We start from the raw sequence: 25,354 nt of genomic DNA on the forward strand, positions 1-25,354 counted from the left end.
AAATTGTCATTAAAATGATTATCCATTAATATTAAATTGTATTGAAGACTTAAACAAATAAATATATAACAATTTCATGTTATTAATTTTATGTTCATGTAAAAAATAAAATAAAATATTATTAAAATCATATATATATATAAAACATCAATTGGTTAAGGGAGACATTAGTAAATTGGAATAATAAAGAAGTGTAAGGTCAAGTGGACCATAGACTGAACTCGGGTGTGCCAAATTTAAAAAGGGTGAGATTAAATTTTATGATTAATTATAATTTTTTAATTTATTTTATCTAACGAGACCCATTTTGAAGCTGAACCGAATGTACCGGGACACTTTGACAGGTCTAATAGTTAGTTGGTTGGGTATTACGTTATTCTTTAATTATTATTACATGTGTTATCGAAGCAAGAAGGAAATTGTTTGAAATATTATTTATTTACTTTGAAAGTAGATGAGGCATGAGAGAGTTGAACTTGAAAGAGTGGGAAAAGGTGGAGACACAGGAAAGATGGGGGCGCAGAAACATCACGTGAAGACAACATGAACTCCGACAGCCACATAGTCAACACGGAATGCCCACGTGGGACCCACCTCCCTCTCCTCATTCACTCTTCCTTTCTAGTTTCTAGTTTCTACGCACCGTTTTCGCCGTCGGTGCCGCCTGCGCCCATTTATTTAATCAAAACCCCCTTCGCGAATCACCAGAATACCCTCTTAACATCATCACTCTCTAAAAGCCCCTTTTTCTCAATTCTTTTTTTTCTACTTTCACATTCCAATTCACCCTATATAATCACCATTCAATTGCTACCCACCAATAGAATCACCTAAAACCCACTCAACTCTCGCTGACTCAATTTTCTTTTCCCTTAAAAAATTGCAACCAAGTAGGTCCCGCGGTGACACTAGGAACTAGGAAGCAATACGGGTTTTCTTTCTTTATTTCTATTTTCATTAATTTTGGTACAAAGGCATTTTATATATGGTTCGTAGTTGATACTTAACAGCAACGCTTGCATATCCGAATGTGTAAAAAGAACAAACCAATCAAGTAACATACGGAAGAGAGAGGCCCCCACGACAAAAACCTAATCAAACGCGCAACAATGCCGGCGACATGTCTGTCAGATCTCAACCAACGAAATCCAACAACGCATTCCATGGAAAGAAAAAAAAAAAAAAACAAAGCCAAATGTTCATCAAACAAAACTACATCTATCTAAGCTTGCGCACAAATAAATGGATAATGTCACATATTATACAGATTGTCTATACAGAAACCAGAACCCTAAAATGAACATGATAGATAGAAATGCCAGTAAGTATTTATATATTTAATTTTGAGGAAATTGCAGAAACAACGGGAGATACTCTGAATAAGTTCTCAGTTGCAAAAAACACTGAAAAAGCAAAAACCACGTTTGCTTTCGGTTATAAGCATATTTACATAACGTGCCGGTTATCTAATTATCTTCAACCAATCCGAGCATCGTGTCAACTACTCACTGGAGATTCCATTTTTTTTCCCTCTTCCAAAATGGTAGCACTACGAGATGCTTCAAAAAGCGCGAAAAATTGAGAAACCAAAAACCAGATCGACGAATCAGGCAACCTCCGGGAGGGGAGGAACGTTCAGGTCGAGATCCAAGAGTCCGCGCCGCTGAGCGGCGGACGAAGAATCGGAATCGACGCGGCGGAATTCCGCCGCCGGACGCTCAAACCCGCAGGTCTCGCGGCGGGGGATGTTCATCACGTTTTCGGCGCGGGCGAAGGCGTCGAAGAAGAGGACGGGACGAGAGACGGGGAAGGAGAGGGCGGCGGCGGCGGCGGAGAGCGGCGTGAGGGTGAGGTCGAGCGGCGGCGGAGGGGAGGAGGAGGAGTCGAGCGTGCTGCTCTGGCTGGGACTACGCGCGTTGTTAACGAGTTCGGAAGGAGTGGGGAAATTGGTCTTGGCCTTGGCGCCGCGAAACTGACGCGCGGCGGTGTCGTAGGCGCGCGCAGCTTCCTCGGCGGTGTCGAAGGTGCCGAGCCAGACACGTGTTTTCTTGCCCGGGTCGCGGATCTCGGCGGCGTAGCGTCCCCAGGGGCGTTTCCTGACGCCTCTGTAGCGGATCTCTTTGGCGGTGGCGTGGGGCGGTGTTGGGCCTGGGGCGGGCCCAGCAAGCGCAGTGGGTCTGTTGTCTCTTGGAGCCATTGGTGTTGTTGTAATTAAAAATCTTTGTGAAGGTGGAAGAGAAAAAGAGAGAGACAATGTCTGAGGGGAAGAAAGCAAGTAGGAGTGGTTTTATAGGGCGAAATGGAGAGAGAGAGAGAGAGAGAGGGTGTGCGTGCGTGCGTGTTAATTGGCACGCTCCCCCGAAGCGGTTTATGGGCAGAGAAGGAGAAAGTGAGGCGCGTGTGTGTCCCCTAAAACATTTGGCGTGGTCAACGAGGTGCGTTGACTGCACTATGTTTATTGTTGATTGTTGATTGTTGATTGTTGATGAGCCGCGCCGCCCCAGCCGCGAGAGAGAGCGTGGTGGCGGGGCCCACCGTCAACATTAATAATTGCGACACGTGGACCTGACACTAGCGAAGAGGCGGCGTTTACGCTAACGGCGTTAGGGGGAGTGAGTACGGAGACATTTGTCGCCTTGCTCCGCCTCCTCGCCGCGTGAGGTGGATCGCCAACGTCTTTGAATCCGTCAGATGCCATCCGACGGTGGCAACCCCTGCAGCCTCCATGCCTGACACGTGGTGCCTTGGATCCCTGGCGGGAGACACGCTTAGGCATACGCCACCATCCTAAAATATCATTCTCTACTGCCCTCCTTCTTTTCTCTTCCACCACAGATATTATAATATTATTATTTTAAACTCTAATTCAAATAAAAAAGTTTTAAATAATTTACAATATAACTCAGCAGACACAAAAATCACTTCTTCTTTATTATCACTGCAACAAACAAACCCACTTCGAATTTTTAAATAGAAATAAAATGTGCAGCTAATAATTTAAAATTAGTCTAAAATAAAATAATGGAATAATTAACAAATACTCTTATAAGAAAAGAGACAAAATAAAAATTTCTCTTTTATGCAATAATTTTATATGCAGATTATATTCTTGAATTTCTTTTTTAAATTTTTTTAAAAGCCTTTTCTTTTTCCAATGTTTTGAGTAAAACATTGGTGGCGACTCCATGAACTCATTTTTCAAAACCATTAATTAAGGATTATTCTAGCGTCCGGGCATTCCTTAATTGATGAGATTTTTAAAAGGATGTCTAAACCATTAGTCGCGAGATTAGAAATTTTCGGGTTGCGACAGGTGTTAGCACTATTTTGTACAGTTGATTGAGACTCTTTTGTAATCTTTGTTGATCATAGTGAAGTTATTTTTTGGTCTGGACGACTCGTGGTTTTTACCCTTGCTTTGAGGGGTTTTCCACGTTAAAAATCTTGGTGTCTTTGTGTGTGATTTTTTGGTGATTTATTATTGTTGTTCATTGGTTGTTGCTCCTCACAGATTCTTGCAAGTTTGGGAAATTTATTTCTGCTGCGATAACTGTTTGAGTTGCTCTGTGTTATTATTGTGTTGTTGTTTCACCATCACAAAAGAGTTAAAAACTTCAAGAGTAAATTGATGTTTCACCTTTGTTATTACATGAGTTTTTTTTAGGTAATGAAAAAGTGAGCAATACCATTCATGGATTTGATTATGAAATGCAGGAAGTTAGGATTGATTCTCAATCCAATAACTTTGTTTTAAATGATTGCATTTTGTTAAAAATATATCCTACATCATCTTATTTGCTATCTTAATTATTAAAATATTTGGTTGGTTGTTTTATGAAATTTGTGTATTTAGAGTTGTTGAGAAAGAGATTATTACATAATTTGATACTTGATTTATTTTGAGGAATTTTGGAATACAAATTATACAAGAGTCTCCATTAAGAGTAGGGACACTTTCATTGAACATGAAAATCTTAGAGAGTTTTGATCCTTTAGTGTTATGTGAGACAAAATTCTCCCTGAGTGTGATATCCACAAAGAGCACTAGAGATTTTTTAGGGTGATAGTCCTCATGTTAAGAACACAAGTCATGTAAAGTAACCCATAGGTTGACATTAAGTGTGTCCATGTTATTGATAGCATGAGAGCCACAAAGAGTTTCAATAAAATTAACACTAAACCAAACCATGTTCTCACTCAAGGAGAGAACAACTAACGGTAATAATATTTGTGACGATAAGCATGAGGATGTTCATTATAAGTGTGAAAGTTCTATAAAACAATCCCTACTCTCTATACCCTTGACGTGAAATGAGATAAGAATATAAGCATGAGTAACGACTAGGAAGGTCATTAAGGATCTTTGAAACTTGACCTTAAGACTCAACTCAATAACTATGACAAGCCACCAAGGGATATTATCCTAGTTTAAAGTGTTAGTGTTAGACACTATGGTGATTCATTAATTGCATGTGTTCCTATATTATTCTTATATGAGAGTTGAGAGCTAAACTAGTCCTAAATATACAAGCATTGGAACAGGGACGGATCCAGAAATCCATGAAAGGGGGGCCAGAAGGAAATAAAGTTTAATAATAAATATTAAATAAAAATTAAATTACAAAGTGTAAAAAGTAAAAGCTATAAGAGAAAAGTACAAAAGGGGCTATCCTTTTTTTGTAACCAACATATTATATTTATATTATAATATGATATGATATAAATAAAATATAAAATAATTATATATATACACGTTGATTTTTATTTTTGAAAGAGGGGTCCAGGGCCCTTGCTTGCTCTTGTAGATAAGGGTGACAAAACAGGCTAGCCCAATCCATTTTGGCCCGGCCGCTAATGGTTGGTAAAAAATGGGCCAGAGCGGATTGGTCCGCCATTCAAAAATAGGCTGGGAATGTTGGTCCACCCTACTTAAAGGCGGGCTAGCAGGCCGGTAAGCTAGCCCGCATACCATTAAAAAAACTACAAAAAAATTATCGATGAGTTGACGGACTTGGTGGGTTGACGGGCTTAACGGGTTGACGAGTTAGAATAATAGGTCCGACTCGCCAATTTTTGGTGAGCCAACGAGCTGGCCTGCGAGCCACGACCTATTTTACCACCCTACTCATAGATCTGTCTCTGTTGCATATGTATTGCGTGAATAATTATATTTGTTATGTGTTGTTTATAACCAATATATTTAAATATACATGTGATGTTGGACATTTATTTTCACACCAAGAAAGAGTATATAATAGATTTATCTAACTCAATTATATAACTTTTTATTTTTTTTATCTTGTTTTATTCGACGTGACATTGAAACATTAGATTTTTTAAAGCATGTTTTAGATTTGTAATTTGATTCTTTTGTATAACCTTTAGGGTGCCAAATATTCATTCCCTAAAAAAAAACTCTTCAGTCTTTTTGAGTATTAAAAGTGAAATTGACTTTTTTTTTTCTTCTTAATCTACTTATCCAAACTTCATGAAAATAATTCTCACTATTGTGTGCAAGATTAAGAAGAGTCAATTTAGGTATAATTTAATAAATTAATAGGTATAGCTGTTTAGGAAATCAATATTCCAAGTCATGCATCTTATTTAAAATATTATACATTATTTATTTTCTATACTAGAAAAAAGACATTCCAAATTTGAATTTATATTTTTTTTTTTGGAATAAGTACATATACAAATTAAAAGAAAAAAAATAGAATAAAGATTGAATAGAAAAAGAAAAAAAAACAATCATAAAAGTGAGAAGTTGAATGGAGTAATGATACCCTATAGCACTTAAAAGATAAATAATTAAGAAAAATGAAGATTAAAAATGAGTATCACCTTTATTTCTAGACGCATAAATATATAATAAAAAATTACAATTATTTTTTTATATAATTACATTTATTTTTGAATTTATATGATGATTTTTTTTTATATAAATTCACACACAAATCTATAGATTCTTTTATAAAGACTGGTCCAATAAAATGAGTTATACTTTCTATTAATTAAAAAAAATATAATTTAAGTATTTCAAACATTTAATTATTTGTCATATATTTTTTTTCTCGTATTAAAATGTTACGTATACTATATTAGACTTAAAAATAATAGAGAAAAAATCGTATATTCAAGAAATTTTATATTCACATATAATCATAAAATTATATATGATAAGTTTTTTTATTTGTATAATAATTACCATAAAAATTATATTAATAATAACTTTTTATTAGTTAACATTGTTCAATATTGTAAAATAGTTTTATCACTATTTTATCCTAAAAATTATATCAATCAGCCAAATTTTAAAAATCATTTAAAACACATATATCAATGTACATAACTTTTCATCACTACTAGAAATAAGGAGTATTTTTTAGTAAAGAAATTTTTAAAAATATTTTTAAACTTTTCAAACATGATCAAAATTAATTTATAACGTGAGAATTATTCATTATTTATATATATTATTATGAGTTTATTCTTAGTTGATGTGAAATTTTCAACACATCTCCTCACATCGAGAACTAGACTAAATATTTCAAGTGTGAAATTTATACATTTGTGGATAGTCCAATAAAATTTGATAAGCTAAAAAAAATCAATAAAATAAATTTTGATACACTATAATATAATCTTACAAAAATACATTAAAGTCTAATTAAATATTAAAAAATGAACTTATAAAAAAGAATTATTTTCTATTTATATAAATTATTATGAGCTTATTCATAGTTGATCTTTGACCTCATTCAATATACATCACTTATTATCCACCAAATCTCAGATAGCTTAGACCACACACATACTTCATAAACATGCATCCTTTATTTTATTGGTAAAAAGTAAAAATTTATAATCCAAAAATCGATATACAATGTTAATTAAGAACATATAATACTATAGTAGTAAGTCGAAAAAGAAGCTAAATTTATTTTATATCTAAGCCCAGAACAAACTGTTGCATGTATCGTAATTTATATAGAAAAAATTATCAATTGAAGTTATATGTAGAAATGAAAATAGATAGTGATTTATATAGAAATTATGGTTTCTTCTAATTCTTCCTTAAATAGAGTTTCTGAACTCAGTCTCAGTCTTCTGTGTAGTTCTGATTAACTAATTAATTTAGGATATTGACACAAAATTGTAAGCTACGCAATCAAATATAAATCACTGAAACTGATATGTTGCTGAATTTAGCAGCAGGAGCTATAAGTAATTGGAAGAGACGTGACATGAAACCCATATATTAATTTTTAAAAGAATAATAATTATATTTGTATTGTTTTAAAGTCCAATTTTAACGGTGGATGTGACAAAGACCCTCCAAATTTAAGATGATAATGATATTAAGATTGGCTTATATCATTCATTTAGACAACGTTTCCCATATTGGGAGAATGATCGTATCCACGTAGCTATAAGGCTATAACATAAGTTCTATTTTTTCAAACAATTAGGAATCAGATTACTGTCATGGATTTATTGTAATTTGTCTTCTAGTTAGTCATACTCAATGCATGAAATCACTTTCTCATAAATTGTGTGTCCCCCTTTAACATACATTCACACGATTTTACCATTTATAAATCAAATAAGTAGTAATACTAACGGTTCATCAGTTACATTTTTCTGCAACATACGTGTAAGCACTTAATTAATGCGCCAAGATTACTCGTTTAGTAGATAATAACATGATATTTTTTTAAGAAAAAAAAATATACAACGGAAGAACACCTTCAATACTAGCAAATAGAATAATAATGATATATGAAATTGTTGTTAGTAATTTTTTGTTTGGTGTAGGAAATAAAATATATATATATATATATATATATATATATATATATATATATATATATATATATATATATATATATATATAAGTGAAAGAGAAAAAGTGAGATAAGTGAAACAGAGAAGAAAAAAATTAATTTAGTTATTTGGTAGAATAAACATAAGAAAACAGTTAATCAAGTGAATAAATTCAACTTGTTTTTTAGTCATAAAAAATCGAGTTAAGTTGTATTATATCTACTTTGAAACTATTAACCCAACCTATAATAGATTGTGAGTTGAACTAAACACTGTTTAAGTTTTTCACCAACTATGCACTTTGAATTGTTGGACTCTTCGCGTCATAGAGCTCAAACTTAAAGGATCTTGTGTCATTCAGGTATTTTGCCAACCAATCATTCCAAGATTGATCATCTTTAGGCCAATCACCCTTAGGCCAATTGCCTTCGATCAATTAGCCCCAAGTCAACCATTTTTTTTGGGTTGACCTCCCAAGTTATCCACCTATGTTTTGAACTCCTCAAGCCAATCACCTATAGGTTGAATACTCTAAGTCGACCACCTCCAAGCTAACCTCCTTAAGTCGACCATCTTCAGGGCAAACACTCTAAGTCAGCCATTTTCAAGCCAACCTCCCTAGGTTGACTACTTCTAGACCAATCTCCCCAAACCAATTACCTTCAAGTGAAACACTCCAAGTTGACTATCTTCAGGTTGGCCCCTTCTAAGATAATCTCACTAAGCTGATTTATTGATCAACCCATCTTGATAGGTGGTTGATTGACTACTTCCCAACATTAAGAAGAATATAGCACCATGATTTGTAAGATTGTATGTGATTTGCGAAGTGTGTTAGATAACAACCATAAATATACACGTATATAATGCCATTTATAAAATCATAACAAGAAATAAAGGATTTGTGCTCCAGATAAAACTTTGGTCTATATATATATATATATATGAGCTTCTAGACCTTATATAGGATAGGTTACACCCATTTAATGTTCTAAACTTAGATAGTAATTAGAGTTCTCTAATAATAGCAGCATATCAAACAAATTGAGTGTACTTTTGCTCCATTAAGTTTTGTAATTATATGAACTAGTGGGGTCAAAATACTTTGTGCCTTTATGTATTTTACAATAAAAAAATAACAGAAATTACAGAATGTAAATCAAGTGAAATAATATATAATTAAAAAAAGTAAAATAATCTTAAATAAAATTAGAGATCAATAGTAATTATAAAATAAGAAAATAGTTATTATTGATAATAAATAATTATTTTTAATATGTTTCTTTTATTTTACCCTTAAGATATATAATAGTGAAAAAAAATAATGTACAATAAAAGAGTATAAATATTAAAAAAGTTAAAAATTAAAAATAAATACTCTCCTTATATACAGTATAAATTTAATTTCTCTCATATCATAATTAAATGCATTAAGTCATTTAATTAATACAATTGTATTTTTTTTTTTAATCTTCTATCAATCTTTTGTTAAAAGTGCTAACAGATAACATTGACACGATCATATGACACTAATGTGGTGAATGATGCAAACGCTAATATGCAAAAAAAACCATAGCGTGAAGATGAAACATGTAAAATAGGAGGAAAAAATGCAAGATTCCTAAAATGAAATTTTTATACCGAATCCTTACCGTTTGTAACAACAATTAACCACTAAGCTAATATATATATATATATATATATATATATATATATATATATATATATTAGTATTAAACATATTATTGATAAATTAATACTTATAATATTATTAGTATATTTAAAGATAAATAATAATTTAATAAATATAAATTATTGTGTATTAATATACCTTCTCATAAATATAAATATACAAGAAGGATTTTATTTAGAAATATATAATATTATTGGGTATCAGAAAGAATGAGCGGAATGCGGAAGCACCGGATCAAGTTAATTAGAGATAGAGAGAAGTAAGTAGAGAGACAAGAAAAATAAATACACACCAAGTTTACGTGGAAACTCCAAAGACGGAGAAAAAACCACGGGCGATCAAGAGCAAGATAATTCCACTATGTAGAAAATAGGAGAGTACAAGAAGTTCTCTAATATCATGAGAACAAAGAGATAATCTCTCAAATATAGACTAAAAATACTCTCTTGAATCTTTCCTCTCTATGTATGATTTTTCTCAAGTGTGTAGATTGCTGAATCAATTGCAATTTGCTCCAAATGCTTGATGCCTTATATAGGCATTGAGAAGAAGCGCATGCACCCAGAATAAGGAAACCTGGAACAAAACAAGGAGCAAAAAAGAGGAAACCATGCATAGAATCATGGCCTAAAATCAAGGAAACGTGTTTTCCTTAAAACAGGAAATATGGAAGAAATTTGTGCCATAACTTTACAATCTCCACCTTGGCTCAAATTTAATAAGTTGCTCATCGCCAGATAAAGCCCCAGAGGGGCAATCATTTGTTGTAGAGACCAACCAAGCCCAAACAATGCTGAAACTTGGCATTCGGAAGTGGCTTAGTAAGCATATCTGCTGGATTCTCAGATGTATGTACCTTTTGTAGTAGAACTTCACCAATAGTAACAATATCTCGGATAAAGTGATGTTTAACATCTATGTGTTTGGTCTTGTCGTGGTAACGACTATTCTTAGTCAAATGAATGGCACTCTGACTATCACAAAATACAGTAAGAACATCTTGTGTGAGACCAAGTTCTTTGACCAAACCTCGGATCCAAAGAGCCTCTTTCACACCCTCTGTTGCTGAAACATATTCTGCTTCTGTTGTAGATAATGCTGCAATAGATTGAAGTGAAGCTTTCCAACTGATAGCAGAATTACAGAGAGTAAAAATGTAGCCAGAAAGAGATCTTCTTCTATTAAGATCACCACCATAATCCGAATCAACAAAACCTGCAACATTATTAGTTGTAGCTTTGTTTCTGTCAAACACCAAGCCAATATTACTAGTACCTTTAAGATACCGAAAAATCCATTTTACAGCACTCCAGTGATCCTTTCCAGGATTATGCATGTATCGGCTCACCATGCTAACAGCATATGCTAAATCAGGTCTAGTGCACACCATAGCATACATTAAACTGCCAACTGCACTAGCATATGGAACGTGTGACATACGCTCCATCTCTTCTTTTGTTTGTGGGCAAAGGTCTGAAGATAACTTGAAATGTGCAGCAAGTGGAGTAGAAACAGGTTTACAATTATTCATATTAAATCTGTCAAGTAATCTCTCAATATATTTTTGTTGAGATAAGAATAATTTACCAACTTGTCGATCTCTATGAATCTCCATGCCAAGAATTTTCTTAGCTGCACCTAATTCCTTCATCTCAAACTCATTATTGAGTTGAGCTTTCAATTTGCTGATCAAAGACTTGTCACGTGATGCAATCAACATATCATCAACATAAAGTAACAAGTATATGAAAGTTCCATCAGGAAATTGTTGAAAATAAATACAATCATCATATTTACTCCTGGAATAACCTTGCCCAATCATAAAGGAATCAAATTTTTTATACCATTGTCTGGGTGCTTGCTTGAGGCCATATAAAGATTTCTTTAATTGACAAACAAGATGCTCCTTACTAGGAACAACAAATCCCTCAGGCTGATCCATATAAATTTCTTCTTCCAGCTCTCCATGTAGAAAAGCTGTCTTTACATCAAGTTGCTCTAATTCTAAATCAAACAGAGCAACAAAAGCAAGCAAAATACGAATGGAAGTATGACGAACAACAGGTGAGAAAATCTCATTAAAGTCAATACCTTCCTTTTGATAAAAGCCTTTAACGACTAATCGCGCCTTGCATCTAGGATCTTCAACCCCTGGAATGCCATCTTTCTTCTTATAGATCCATTTACACCTTAGAGGTCGTTTGCCTTTGGGGAGCTTTGTCAAATTCCAAGTGTTGTTCTTGTGAAGACTTTCAATTTCTTCATTCATAGCCACTAGCCACTTAGCAGAATCAACACAAGAAACAGCTTCACTATAGCTGGCAGGTTCAACATCATCATTTACCTCTTGTGCAATTGACAATGCATAAGCAGTCAAATTGTCATCAGTGTATCTAGCTGGCAATTTTATCTGTCTTCTTGTCCTATCTCGTGCAATATTATATTCTTCCTGTTGCTGAATAGGATGATCATCACCATGATCATCAATGCTAGACTCAGTGGTAGAGGAAGATGGAACATCAACATTAGGAGCTACAGATTTTAACTCTAACTCCACCTTCTCGCTAGTACCTTGCAGATTATTAGTACTGGAAGAAGACACAGATGATTGTTTTCCAGAAGATAATAATGCATCCTCATTAAAAGTCACATCTCTACTAAGAATTAATCTTCGTGACTTAGACTCAGAACACCATAAACGATAACCTTTAGATTCATATGCATAACCAAGAAATATGCACTTAATAGCTCTAGGAGCTAATTTTCCATCATTAACATGTGCATATGCAGGACATCCAAAAATTCTTAAATTAGAATAATCAATAGGATTACCTGACCAAATTTCTTCTGGAATCTTGAAATTAAGTGAAGAGTGTGGAGATCGGTTGATCAAGTAGCAAGCTGTAGATGCTGCCTCGACCCACAACTCACGTTGATGCCATAACCCAGCATTTGAGAGCATACAACGAGCTCTCTCAAGGATAGTTCTGTTTAAACGTTCTGCAACACCATTCTGCTGGGGTTTACCTGGAATGGTTTTGTGTCTAGCAATACCATGATTTGCGCAGAACTCATTAAAGTCACCTTCACAGAACTCCAATCCATTATCCGTTCTGAGCTTCTTGACTTTCTTTCCTGTCTGAGTTTCAACAAGAATTTTCCACTTCTTAAAAGTGGGGAATGTTTCATTTTTGTGCCTTAGAAAATAGACCCAGACTTTACGAGAAAAATCATCAATAATAGTCATCATATAACGGCATCCTCCATAAGATGGAACTTTAGAAGGACCCCAAAGATCAGAATGAATGTAATCAAGGGTACCTTTTGTGCGGTGAGTTGCAGTGGAGAAGCTAACTCTTTTCTGCTTCCCAAAGACACAATGTTCACAAAACTCCAACTTACCGATGCCTTGATTACCAAGGAGACCTTGCTTGCTCAGAAGGTGCATGCCTTTTTCACTCATATGGCCCAGGCGCATGTGCCATAATTTGGTGGCATCTTTATCAGACATAGAAGATGAGACAGCTGCTGATCCTGTCACTATAGATCCTTGCAAGATATACAAACTACCAATACGGTTAGCTTTTAATAAAACAATAGCACCTTTTGATACCTTTAGAACTCCACCTTCAGCTGAATACTTGCACCCAAGAGACTCTAGGGTGCCAAGAGAAATTAGATTTCGCTTCAAGTCAGGAATAAAGCGAACATTGGAAAGAGTCTTGATAGTGCCATCATGAGTCTTGATCTGAATAGTACCTATTCCTGCAATCTTGCATTGGGTGTCATTACCCATCAAGACAACACCACTATCAACAGGTTCAAGAGTGGTGAATAAGTCCTTATAAGGACACATATGAAATGTACATCCAGAATCAAGAATCCATTCAGTTTTGCTCCTCTTATCAGAAGAGACAGATATCATAACATCACCATCAGAATCAGTTTCAACATTAGCAGCTTCAGCAGGATTTTTACCTTTTTCCTGCCTTTCTTGTTTCTTTTTCAAGATAAAGCAGTCGGAGATATCATGCCCAAATTTCTTGCAATAACGACAGGTTTTGTTGGATTTACGCCCTCTGGATTTGGATCTACTTTTCTTGTTACTGGTACTCCCTTTTTCTTGAGTTCTACCCCTAACACTTAAACCCTCACCCTTGTCCTCAAAGTGGATATCAAGATCAAACTTTTCTTTGGACAACAAATTAGATTTAACATCTTCAAAGGATAAGGTATCATTGTTGCTATACAACATAATTTCTTTAAAGTGTTTATAGGTAGAAGGTAATGAGACAATCAACAAAACAGCTTTATCTTCATCATCAATTTTAATTTCAATATTTTCCAAATCCATGATAATAGAATTAAACTCATTAAGATGAGATTGAATAGGAGTACCTTCGACCATACGAATCGTATATAGTCTTTCTTTGAGACGAAGCTTGTTTGCGAGACTTTTGGTCATATAAAGAGATTCCACTTTCAGCCACAAAGCAGCAGCGGTTGTTTCATTTGCTACTTCACGAAGAACCTCCTTGGACAAGCATAGTTGGATTGCTGAAAGCGCCTTTTCATCCAACTCGTCCCATTGCTCATCAGTCATGTTGACCGGCTTTTTGGCTTTTCCATCTAAAGCTTTCTTCAATCCATTCTGTGTAAGAACGGCTTTCATTTGAACTTTCCAAATAGAAAAACAAATCTTGCCATCAAACTTCTCAATGTCAAATTTAGTGACGGTAGACATATTGAATCTCTAATTAAACAAGTAGCTCTGATACCACTTGTTGGGTATCAGAAAGAATGAGCGGAATGCGGAAGCACCGGATCAAGTTAATTAGAGATAGAGAGAAGTAAGTAGAGAGACAAGAAAAATAAATACACACCAAGTTTACGTGGAAACTCCAAAGACGGAGAAAAAACCACGGGCGATCAAGAGCAAGATAATTCCACTATGTAGAAAATAGGAGAGTACAAGAAGTTCTCTAATATCATGAGAACAAAGAGATAATCTCTCAAATATAGACTAAAAATACTCTCTTGAATCTTTCCTCTCTATGTATGATTTTTCTCAAGTGTGTAGATTGCTGAATCAATTGCAATTTGCTCCAAATGCTTGATGCCTTATATAGGCATTGAGAAGAAGCGTATGCACCCAGAATAAGGAAACCTGGAACAAAACAAGGAGCAAAAAAGAGGAAACCATGCATAGAATCATGGCCTAAAATCAAGGAAACGTGTTTTCCTTAAAACAGGAAATATGGAAGAAATTTGTGCCATAACTTTACAAATATAAATACAAAGTTAATAATTTACTCATTTGAATTATAAATTTGTTATCAGCTAAAGTTGTATTTCATTTTTAGATATTATATTCTTTTTTGCTTGAGACAAAAAAGAAAATGTTACAGAATATACCTTATACATTATTAAGACACCACATAATATATATAGTACTGTAAAATAAAAATAAAATGAAACTGGGAGCATTCTGAATGCACGTTCAAAAGCTGTTATTAAAGCAGTATATATATTTACTTTGGTGAACCAATGTTTTATTGAGGGAGTGCAAATGCACCTGTCACTTTTAGAAAATTATAACATGTATTTAGAGGTTTTACATTTCTTCCCTTATTTCTATATATTTGAAACTATTAAATTCAATTTATCGTATTATTACCATTTTTCATCTTTCACCACTTTATTTCTTCTTATTACCAAATTTCGTCTCTTTTTTATTTTTCTTAAATAAATTGTTTTTACTATCTCAAGATACTAGATTTAACATTGTGTGTATATATATATAATCTTTACTAAAGTTTGTCAAAAGGCATAACTTTAGATCACTAAACACATGAATTAACTTTTGATCACTCAACACATGAATCAATTCACGTAAATTTATTTAAGTTTAATGTCTCAAATTTAATATTAGATATGTAGTTGTGTTAAAAATACTTAAAAAAAGAGTGTCATTTATAATGACACCCAATTTGAGCAAGATTAATGGAGGAAAAATAAAAGGTATAACCGGTAGTTTAGCATACGTTACTGGTTTAATTTACGGTTACACCTACTTTATTGTTAATATTGTGTCTGTTGTTGTTTTTTTTTTTTTTTTTTTCATTGTTGAATTTATTTCGGAATAATGTTAGTTGCGCATTACGTGTAATTTTACTTCATTAGTAATATCAATGAGTAACATGAAGAAAGAGAAATGGTCAAATGGATTGTTGTTGACGAAAGTGTGAATTCTTCCAATTAGTTCACAACATTTTATGCTAGTTAACCTAGTTGGTCATTTAATTAGGTGATTGAATTTGTTATTAACGTAAATGAAAAAAAAAAAAAACACTCCAATTAAACAAATCTATGTAAGAAGAGGTATGTGAATTTCATAGAAGGGCAAAAGTTAGATATCTTTAAGTGTGATTGATATTATTCTCTAATTATAGTTAAAATTTTACTTTAATAATAAATATGTATTAATAAAAATTATATTAATTATAATTACATATTATCGAAATAAAACTTTAATTTTGATTTGAGAATCAAACTTAAGTAACCTTTCATGTAATCATGACAAATGAGATCCTTAATATCAACAAACTATAATAATAATTGGTTAGTTATGACTTATGACTAGTTGAGAATATAAAAAGAGAAAGAGAGGAAAGTGGGTAATTGTGGGAACATTCAGGGAAATTACATTCTCTCTACGCAGTATTCTATTCCAGATACTTTTCTACGTCGGACAGAGATTAGGAATTAGGGATTAAAACAATAAAATATCATTTCATTCTATATTCTGAAATCAGTTTGTATGCAAAATTGCAAACAGATCAACAATCGTTATTATGTACATATTGTATGTGTATATACTTATTATAAGTAAATGATCATATATGGCTTTCCTTTTTCTCCCATCTATTAGTTTGGTAGATATGATCCTAAAAGTCATTTGAGAAAACTAGGTGCATATTTGGTTATACATCTCAAAAGATCAAAGTCAAATTGATAGTTACTCTATAACTTGTGTTACTCTATAACTCGTGTTTTTATGCATCATATTAAGAACACCGGTCCAAACACACGCTAGTTATGCCTATGTGACGTAATTGCTTTGCTTGGTCTATTTTTAGCCTACATGTAGGGTGAAGAACAGTTCTAGTTTTGCTGCAAGAACATGCATAGACACGAGTAATAGTAATTTTAGATTGGTCAACTTTTTTCTTTTTACCACAAATTTGTAAAAGGAAATGGTGAACTATTATAGCACTAAATTACCCACCTAATGCGATCCAATCCAAAACAATAATATCTATAGAATAATTAATGTTTTCGACTCAAAACAGTTATGCCAATATCATAATCTTAAGATAAAAACCACAAATATGCCGTTATGCCAATATCATAATTTTAAGATTACAACCACATTTTCATATCACCCACTAAAAAGGGAAGGGACAAATATCACACCGGAGAATGGATTCTATTATGCAGGATTTTCACTTCAATTTTCTGTAACGAAAATCTCCACCATAAAAATGCCTTCTTTTTTATTATTTAAAATTTCTCTCTTGTTTTTAATTAAGAGCTAAGATTTTAACGGACAAAAATGTCACATGAGAGGATCCAAACCCTCGCACCAGATACATTAGGAGCAGTGACTAATTGTTGTGGCATGAAATACTTAATCAAACTTAAATTCATTATTATAGATTCATAAACATAATAACGTCAATAACTAAACTCCATATAAAGCTGAAATGATCAACAAAACGTCTTAAAATACTGCAAATTGTAGCCTCTAATACATATAACCTGGAGCATTTTTATGACCTTTCTTTTCAGAAGGGTAAAACAACCATAAAATTGAAGTTTAGTTTTAGTTTTTTTGTCACAATTCTTGTACAGAAATCAAATCCATGAATCAGTGATGATATTGCAACTGGACCAAACCTGATTCATCAAAAAAGGCTCATTTTATTTGGATTCTCTGAATAAAACATGGCGCTTTACCTTTGGATCATATTTCTTCAGCTCAAGCTTATCCATCTTCTTGCTTTTCTTTATTGCATAAAAGAATCCAGTCCCAGCAGTTGAGACAAGCCTGATGACCTTACTCTATGATAACAACAACTTTGTTATGCAGATCAACAAGAAACAAAATGTGAAGAAAAAAAAAAAAAAAAAGATCCCTATCATGTGTTGGTTTCATGGTGTGAAGCATTAGAATTGATTGTATTCAATGTATTTTGTCAAACATGATTTTAGGTGTTAGATAAAATTGATTTTCCCTTCAAACCTCGGTTTGACTACATGTGCGTTTTGTTCAAAACAGGGGATTCAAGTTCAGTGCAAAATCACATAAAAAAACAACACAGAATATTCAGGTGCAACTAACGAGTTATCAAACACACTACAGAAGTCATAAAAAATAAGTTTTAGAGTGAACTTGTTTTTTTTTTTGGATAAAAACACCAAAACATAAATCACCTCATTTCAAAATCAATTTCATTCAACTAATTTTGCTAAGACTCATCCAAAAACACACACACCTAAAATTTATTTAGATAAACTTCTCCAGAATCACTTTTAGGAGAAAAAAAATAAAAACTTAAATAGAAAATTTGAAATAAACTTCTCTATAAGATAAAAGTAAAAGTAAAACTAACTAATACATAAATTAAAAATAAGTTTTTGAAGAAATTAGTACGAGAGAGCTTTTACAAATAAGCTTATGTACAAGTTAAAAAACTTATTTCATTTTTCCTTCCTATTTTTCTCTCACAAAAGTGCTTATAGAGAAGTTTATTTAAACATACCTTAGGTCTATTTGGATAAATTTCTCCAAAAACACTTATAGAAGAAAAAATGAAATTAATTTTTCTATAAGCTAAAATCAGCTAGCACATAAATTTAAAAAGAAAATTAAAGAAATTAATAAAAGACAGCTTCTATAAATTAACTTTTACATGAGCTAATTTTAGTTGATGAAGAAGCTAATTTCATCTTTCTTTCCTATTTTCTCTTTCTATAAGTGTTTCTAGAGAAGTTTATCCAAACAAAATAAAATCCTGTTTGCTCTAATTTGTATACAAGTCTAGAAGGACTTTTAAGAGTTTTTCTACCAGAAAATCCTCTTTATTTTCAATAAATAAGCTCTCAAAAGTCCTTCTAGACTGTATCTAAACAGGATCTTATAGTGTGTTTGACAAGATATTTCATGAGCTTATAAGCTAGTTTGATCAAATTAAGCTTGTTTGATACCAGAATTTATACAAACTTATTTTAGGACCTTATAATTTATTTTCATAAGCTAATTGAAATATCTTATGGCTTATAAGTATTTTTTTTTCTTTCACCTTTATTCTTGTTAATTTACTTAAAATCTTTTTTTTTTTTTTTTACCTTTTTAATTAATAAATTATTTTGCCTATTTTGTCCCCCTCGCACTCTCTTTATAAAAACTATTTTACATCATTTTACATTTATCAACTAGCTTATAAGCTTCTACCTTTTTAGCTCCTACATTATACTTTATAAGTCTTCAGCCAGCTTATAAGCTTCTATCTTTTCTGCTCCTAGCTTGTAGTTTATAAGTTTTCAGCCCTAGATTATAGTTTATAAGTTTCTAGCTAGCTTATAACCTAATTTTATCAAAGACAAGCTTAGTCTAATTCACTAGCAAAAGGTTCTTTTTCCCATGGTATTGAAGAAAGGGCAAAAGAATGGTAAACAAAAATGCAGCAATAATAATTAGCAATGCAATAATTTTAGGGCAATTGAGACACAAAATTTGTAGAAATTGGGGGAATAGCTAGCTACCTTTTTCTTAGAGGAGCCTGAACCCTTGGCCATACAAACAACGGGAGAATGTGTTGTTGGGCGGCAAAACATGTCCTTTGACAAGTAACCTACAAACCCACCAATTCAATTTGCGGTTAAGGAAGTAATCGACGAAAGGGTTATTGTATTTGGAATATTACCTCTGGAGAAAAGAGCATTGGATGAGAAAGCGAAGGGCCTGAAATTTGAGTGAAGAGGGTGATTGAAATTGAAGTATGAATTCCTTTTCTCAGCGGAAAATGGAACAGCGAAGCCTGAACAAACAACTCCTGTTGCAGACGCCATTTCTCTTCTCCGTAGAGGTGAAGAAGATAAACGGATAAGGAGCAGAATTTTCACTCTAACAAGTGTTTGTGTTTTTGTTTGTGTCAGACTCAGACATGCTGAGTCATTCTAGCCTTACGTTTTAACACATGGCGCAGAAGAATAAGATTTGAAACGGAAATATATGGGCCGAGATAAGAACTGGCCCAATTCAGAAACAGTAATACAAGGCCCAGTTATTTGTTCACAACCCATTAAGGGAGTTCTTTTGTGGGCTACACTACGTGGAATGGTTTATTTAGAGATTACTAGTAATACACTCTTTAATTTATATTTATTGGTTTAGTAGTTAAGTGTGATTTTGTAGAGAAAACAGTGTGAGGATTTCAATTCTCATCTTCATTATGACCATTTTTTAATTTTATTTTCACATGACATTATTTGATTTCTAAATTATTTAAAACAATAGCCACAGGTTATTTTTCTTGCATCTAGTTCGTGCTTCGACCACTCTAGGTGATTGATTAATCATGTCCTCTAGTTATTATTTTATTTACCTTGAATTAATTGAAGTGATAAATAAAATTTAATTATATTATTAAAAAAATTATTATGACCATAAATTTTAGGTGAGACTCGGTAATTGGCATAATTTCCATCGTGAATTTTAACCAATTTACTCTTTTATTGTCTATTCTATACCACGACAGCAATGGGCTTCTGGCCCAAAACAAAGGACGGATGAGTGTTTGTTAACATGTTGGGCTCAGTGCTTTTGTGACCCAACAGAGAGAAGGAAAAAGAAAAACAAAAGAAAAACAAATAATTAATGAAACACTCCATGCATCAACTTAGGTCATGTGTTCTTGGGTTAAAGAAAGGATAAAAAAAATTATATCACTGATCCCAATTAATGTGATACTGACCTAATTAATTAATTCAATTCTCAACTAATTGTATTCATTCACAAACAATAATTCATCCATTTTAATTAAGCAATATTTCTAATATTTAAAAACGCTAATTTCATTTTAAACCCTTACACTCATATTTTTCATTTATCTAATCCATAATATTTTCCCAAAACCAGTTGCAACCACAAACATTAAAACTATAAACCAAAATAGTAGCAAATAAAATCCAATACTAATTTATATCCGAAGCATCACATCTTCATCACTGTGTTTGAGCCATTTGACAATATTCCATGCATTGAAGTTAGTGATTGAAAACAGTTGGATATGAATGCTCAAAGTTGATGCAAATCATATTTGAGTCACCTCCCTACACATCATCAGTAAGGCATCTATTTTATACCAATCCAATATCAATCAGACTTGATGTGTAAACTTATTTCATTAAGGTAAACAGTGTTAATTTGAGAAAAATGTAATAATTAGACAAGAGTAAAAAAAGAGCATTGCTACGTAGTCCGAAACAAAGGCCAAAATACCTACTCTGATATCTATCATAAATAAATAAAAATATTTTAATATATGTTAAAAAAATTAATTATCTACATTAAATTTTACTAATGTTATCATAATTTTTTACATTGACTGAAAAGTAATGCATTAAAGGAAAAATATTTTTAAAAAATATTATTAAATAAGATAAAAGTAGTTGAACTTTATTTGTATCTAAAAAAAAATACATTTTTTATAATAGAGATAATATCAATGATAATAATAAAAAAATTAATAAATGTCTGCATGATCATAGTTAGTTATTAGGTAACTTTTTTATTTATCATATTCTCAATAAATGCATTATATGCATCATGTTGTTGAAACTTTATGGTTATAAATTAACTCTTTTCATCTCTCTTATCATGCATAATGTTGAAACTTTATTTCTAAAAGTACAATTTATTTTTTACAGTAGCTGTTGAAAGAGGATTGTAGATGAAAATGACACCACGATTCAATGATGATCGTTAGGCATTAGATATATAATATGAGTGAAGAAACATTCTCCGAATTCTTTTCCGAATCATCGTCCGAAAGTTAAAATATTAATATTTTTTAATAAATTTATTATAAAATAATTATTTAATTTAATATTTTATAATTTAAATTAATATTTTAATATTTCGAAATGTTTTTCGGAAAGAAATATTTTAATATTTTAATATTTTTTGTGCAGTGCATATTGGAAGGAAAAGTACTTTTAACTTTTAAAGATAATAATTAGTATGGGTATTTTAGACAATAAGAAAGCATAGACAACAAAATTTAGTTATTAAATTTTAAAATACATGATATAAAACCTTAAATAATAATTATTTTGAAATAAATATAATATAATATAATTACTTTTTATTGTGTAGAACCTCTCCATATGTCACATTGTATAATGGTCTATTTAGTGAAGTGAAGAATTCATGTTCAAATTTTGTTGTGTGTGAAAGTTTGTTAGTTTAACGATAATTATAATAATATAAATAAGATTAGTCTCTACTTTAATAAGTTGGGAGATATTTGTGGGCGAATAAAAAAATTAACTTAATTTTAAAAAAATGTTATTATACATATAGTAGTATTTTTCTATCTCTATATTATTATTTTTAATTATTTTTTAAATTAATGCATTGTATTGAGTAAAACAATTATACATAAATAATATATTTTTTAAATTTTTAAATTTTTTAAAAATTAAAGTCTCATATAGAGTAAACATAAAAAAATATATAACAAAAAATAAATAAATATTGATATTTAATAATTTTAATAATGATTAACTTATGATGTCTTCAACCTTACAAAATTTATAAACAAGAATTAAAAAATATAAGTGACAATATTATTTATATTAAAATTAATTATTACTTTATAAAATTCACAAAATCTTAACTATATCCTTAAAATGTTATAGACTATTTGATAACATTTTTAAGATGTCACCATTAGTTTATAAAGGTATTATTAAAAGAGTATAGTAACATGAACTTTATGATTAATAACATTTATTGGTAATTTAAGAATATTCTTTTAATAGCGGTAAAAGCAGATGGAGAAATTGGTTTTTGAAAGAAATTAATAGTTTAGAGTTTAGAGTGATGAGAATTTGAAAAGAACTAGAAGCATAGATATTTGATATGTTTTTGTCATTTAGTGGAAAGAGAAAGGGTACGACAATGGTTGTTAATTTTGGAGCTTAACAGAGTGAAGTGTTGGTACGAAGAGAGTCGACAGACACACGACAAGGTGGTACTGCTATCCGTACCGGTAGCTAAGTAGCAGCAGCCAATCAATTAATCAAACGGCGGAAAATGGTCCCATTCAATTTACCAATCCCATCCAATCTCACACTTCACATTATTATTCTTACCCCTTCTCATTCTTTCTTACATCCATTAATTACCTTCCCATACATTTTTTATTTTTAATGCAACTTTAGATCAACCCTTTCATTATTTATATAATATTATGTGTATGTGTGTTTGTTTTATTGGTAGAACTCATTTTTAGATAATTATACAAAAAAAAATATGTGAGATGAAACTTTTAAATGAATATATTTTTGTTTTTTCTAAATCGAAAATTAAATATGTCAATTAATTATAAATTATGTTAAGTTAATTAATAATGTTCTAAATACATTGGTTTATATTTTCCTTTTTATATAAAGACAAAAAAATATTTATTTCTTTATTACATAAAAGACTAAAAATATAAATTATTGTTCACGTTTTTGTAACACCTTTATACCATGCGTGTTAGATAATAAATTAAATTTTAACAAACTGTTTTTATTGATTATTTAATGAATTTGCACATTTTAAATTTCCACAAGAAAATTCAATAAGAATGGTTAAAGTGTTCATGAGATATTGATTTCATAAATTTAACCATTCAAATTTGGTTATCATATTTATTTGTTCCTAACCTAAAATAATAAGATGATTTGACTAGTTATAATTATAATTTAATACATTTTAATCTTTAGTATTTGATTTCTTTTCTATTTTTTATATATTATTTTTAATATCTTTATGATCTTATATAGTGTTATGACATGCTTTAATTTGATTATATTTATTGTGTAATATTTTTTCATCATAATTTTTAGTAAAAAAATAATGAGATTTGCAAAGCAATAATTATAGAAGAAAATAAAAACTACAAAAAATTGAGTTTTTGAGTTATAATGATGTACATCAATTATTGACTAAAGTTGAAAATTTGTAGATAAATGTCTTTTAACATTTACTCATGGTCATGGACAATCTATATATCCATGTTTTGTATAACAACTTTTTAAGTTTTGCTTACAACAAACAGTTGTAATTATAACTATTTAAATTTTCTTTACATTAAATAAGTATAAGTAAAGTATTTTTTTTTTTGTTTTACCTAGGGTTATATTATCAGTAAGAATAAAATACTCGTAGGTACGTGGCATTTTTCTTGTAATGAAAAATTAAACATAATATATATATATATATATATATATATATATATATATATATATATTTAATATTAAGAATAAGAAATAATTTCACATTTCATTGATATAAATAAAATATTATATATTATAAACAAAAATGAAAACTTTGAAAATATTATGATTTATTTATGTTAGATTTAAATATGTTTTAAGTGATATGATTTTATCAAGTTTTATTATATCTAGGCATGAAAATCTAACCCGTCCCCGTAGGTACCTACCTGAACCCGCCTCGATTTGGAAGGGAAAACCCATATTTATCGGGTTCGGGTTCGGGTTCGGGTTCGGGTTCGGGTTCGAATTTTTCCTTATTGATAAAATCGGGGGCAGGAGCGGGGACGGAGATGTTAATACCCACCCGCTCCCGCCCCGTCCCACTTAATAATATAATTCAAAAATTATTTTTATATACATATAAACCAAAATTAGAAATATTTATATGTAAAAATTTATATTATTTTTCTTTTCTTTTATTTTTTTAAAATTGTTCATATTTATTTAAAAGAGAAAAAAATAGGATCAGAGGCGGGGGCGGGGCAGGGAAACCCGAACCCCGCCGGGAGCGAGGATGGGGATCTAGATTTTACTCTTGGCGGGTATCGGGGGCAGGGCAGTTTAAATTTGCGGGGGCGGGGGCAGGGAACGTAAAACCCGCCCTCACCCTGTCCCGTTGCCATGCCTAATTATATCGTATTTGTTTAGGTTGACTTTGGATGAGAAACATAATAAAATTTTGGTTAAAACCCTTATTTGGTCCTTTATAATATTTTTTTGTTTCAATTTAGTCCTACTTTAATTTTTGGTTTTAATTTGGTCCCCAATAATTTAAATTATTGCAATTTGGGACTTCCGTTCAAATGATTTAAACGGAGTTCATTGTTGGCCACGTGGATGTCAAGTGGATGCCACGTAGATGCATAGGTGGATGCCAAATTGCATGAATACACATGGAACCAAAATGACTCGTTCTGCTTGTACATGTTATGCGTTAATTTTGCAACTGGAACGGGTCGTCCCAAATGTAAATTTAACACACCATGAGTGAAGCAGAACGGGACGTTCTGAAACCAGAACGGCCCGTTCCAGGTACAAAATTAACGCACCAAGAGTGCAACCAGAATGGGCCGTTTTGATTTCAGAACGGACCGTTCTGGTTCTAGGTGTATTCAATAAATTTGGCATCCACCTACGCATCTACGTGGCATCCACCTAGCATCCACCTGACCAACAGTTAACTCCGTTTAAATCATTCGAACAGAAGTCCCAAATTGC

The 25,354-nt window shown here is 31.6% G+C and overlaps 1 protein-coding gene and 1 pseudogene across 1 annotated transcript; both read right to left on the minus strand.

The window, feature by feature from the left end:
• Positions 1-1,308: 1,308 nt before the first annotated feature.
• Positions 1,309-2,340, minus strand: LOC109815563 (ethylene-responsive transcription factor 4 pseudogene; annotated as a pseudogene).
• Positions 2,341-17,252: 14,912 nt separating this feature from the next.
• LOC109815561 (uncharacterized) lies at positions 17,253-19,760 on the minus strand. Its single transcript, XM_020380312.3, has 3 exons — positions 19,510-19,760; positions 19,349-19,437; positions 17,253-17,644 (listed from the first exon to the last, which is right to left on the minus strand). The coding sequence occupies exons 1-3, from the start codon at positions 19,652-19,654 to the stop codon at positions 17,504-17,506; spliced, it is 375 nt and encodes a 124-aa protein (XP_020235901.1). The 5' UTR covers positions 19,655-19,760; the 3' UTR covers positions 17,253-17,503.
• Positions 19,761-25,354: the final 5,594 nt, after the last annotated feature.

Source organism: Cajanus cajan, chromosome 10 (assembly GCF_000230855.2).
Source record: "Cajanus cajan strain Asha chromosome 10, NIPB_CcT2T_4, whole genome shotgun sequence".
NCBI classification, from domain to species: Eukaryota; Viridiplantae; Streptophyta; class Magnoliopsida; order Fabales; family Fabaceae; genus Cajanus; species Cajanus cajan.

Bases quoted from the DNA above. Each gene is read 5' to 3' on its own strand.
- LOC109815561 (XM_020380312.3), bottom strand. From the start codon at position 19,654: ATGGCGTCTGCAACAGGAGTTGTTTGTTCAGGCTTCGCTGTTCCATTT. The intron at 19,438-19,509 runs GTAATATTCCAA...GTGGGTTTGTAG, and splicing joins CAATGCTCTTTTCTCCAGAG to GTTACTTGTCAAAGGACATG. The intron at 17,645-19,348 runs GTAGCTAGCTAT...TTGTTATCATAG, and splicing joins CAGGCTCCTCTAAGAAAAAG to AGTAAGGTCATCAGGCTTGT.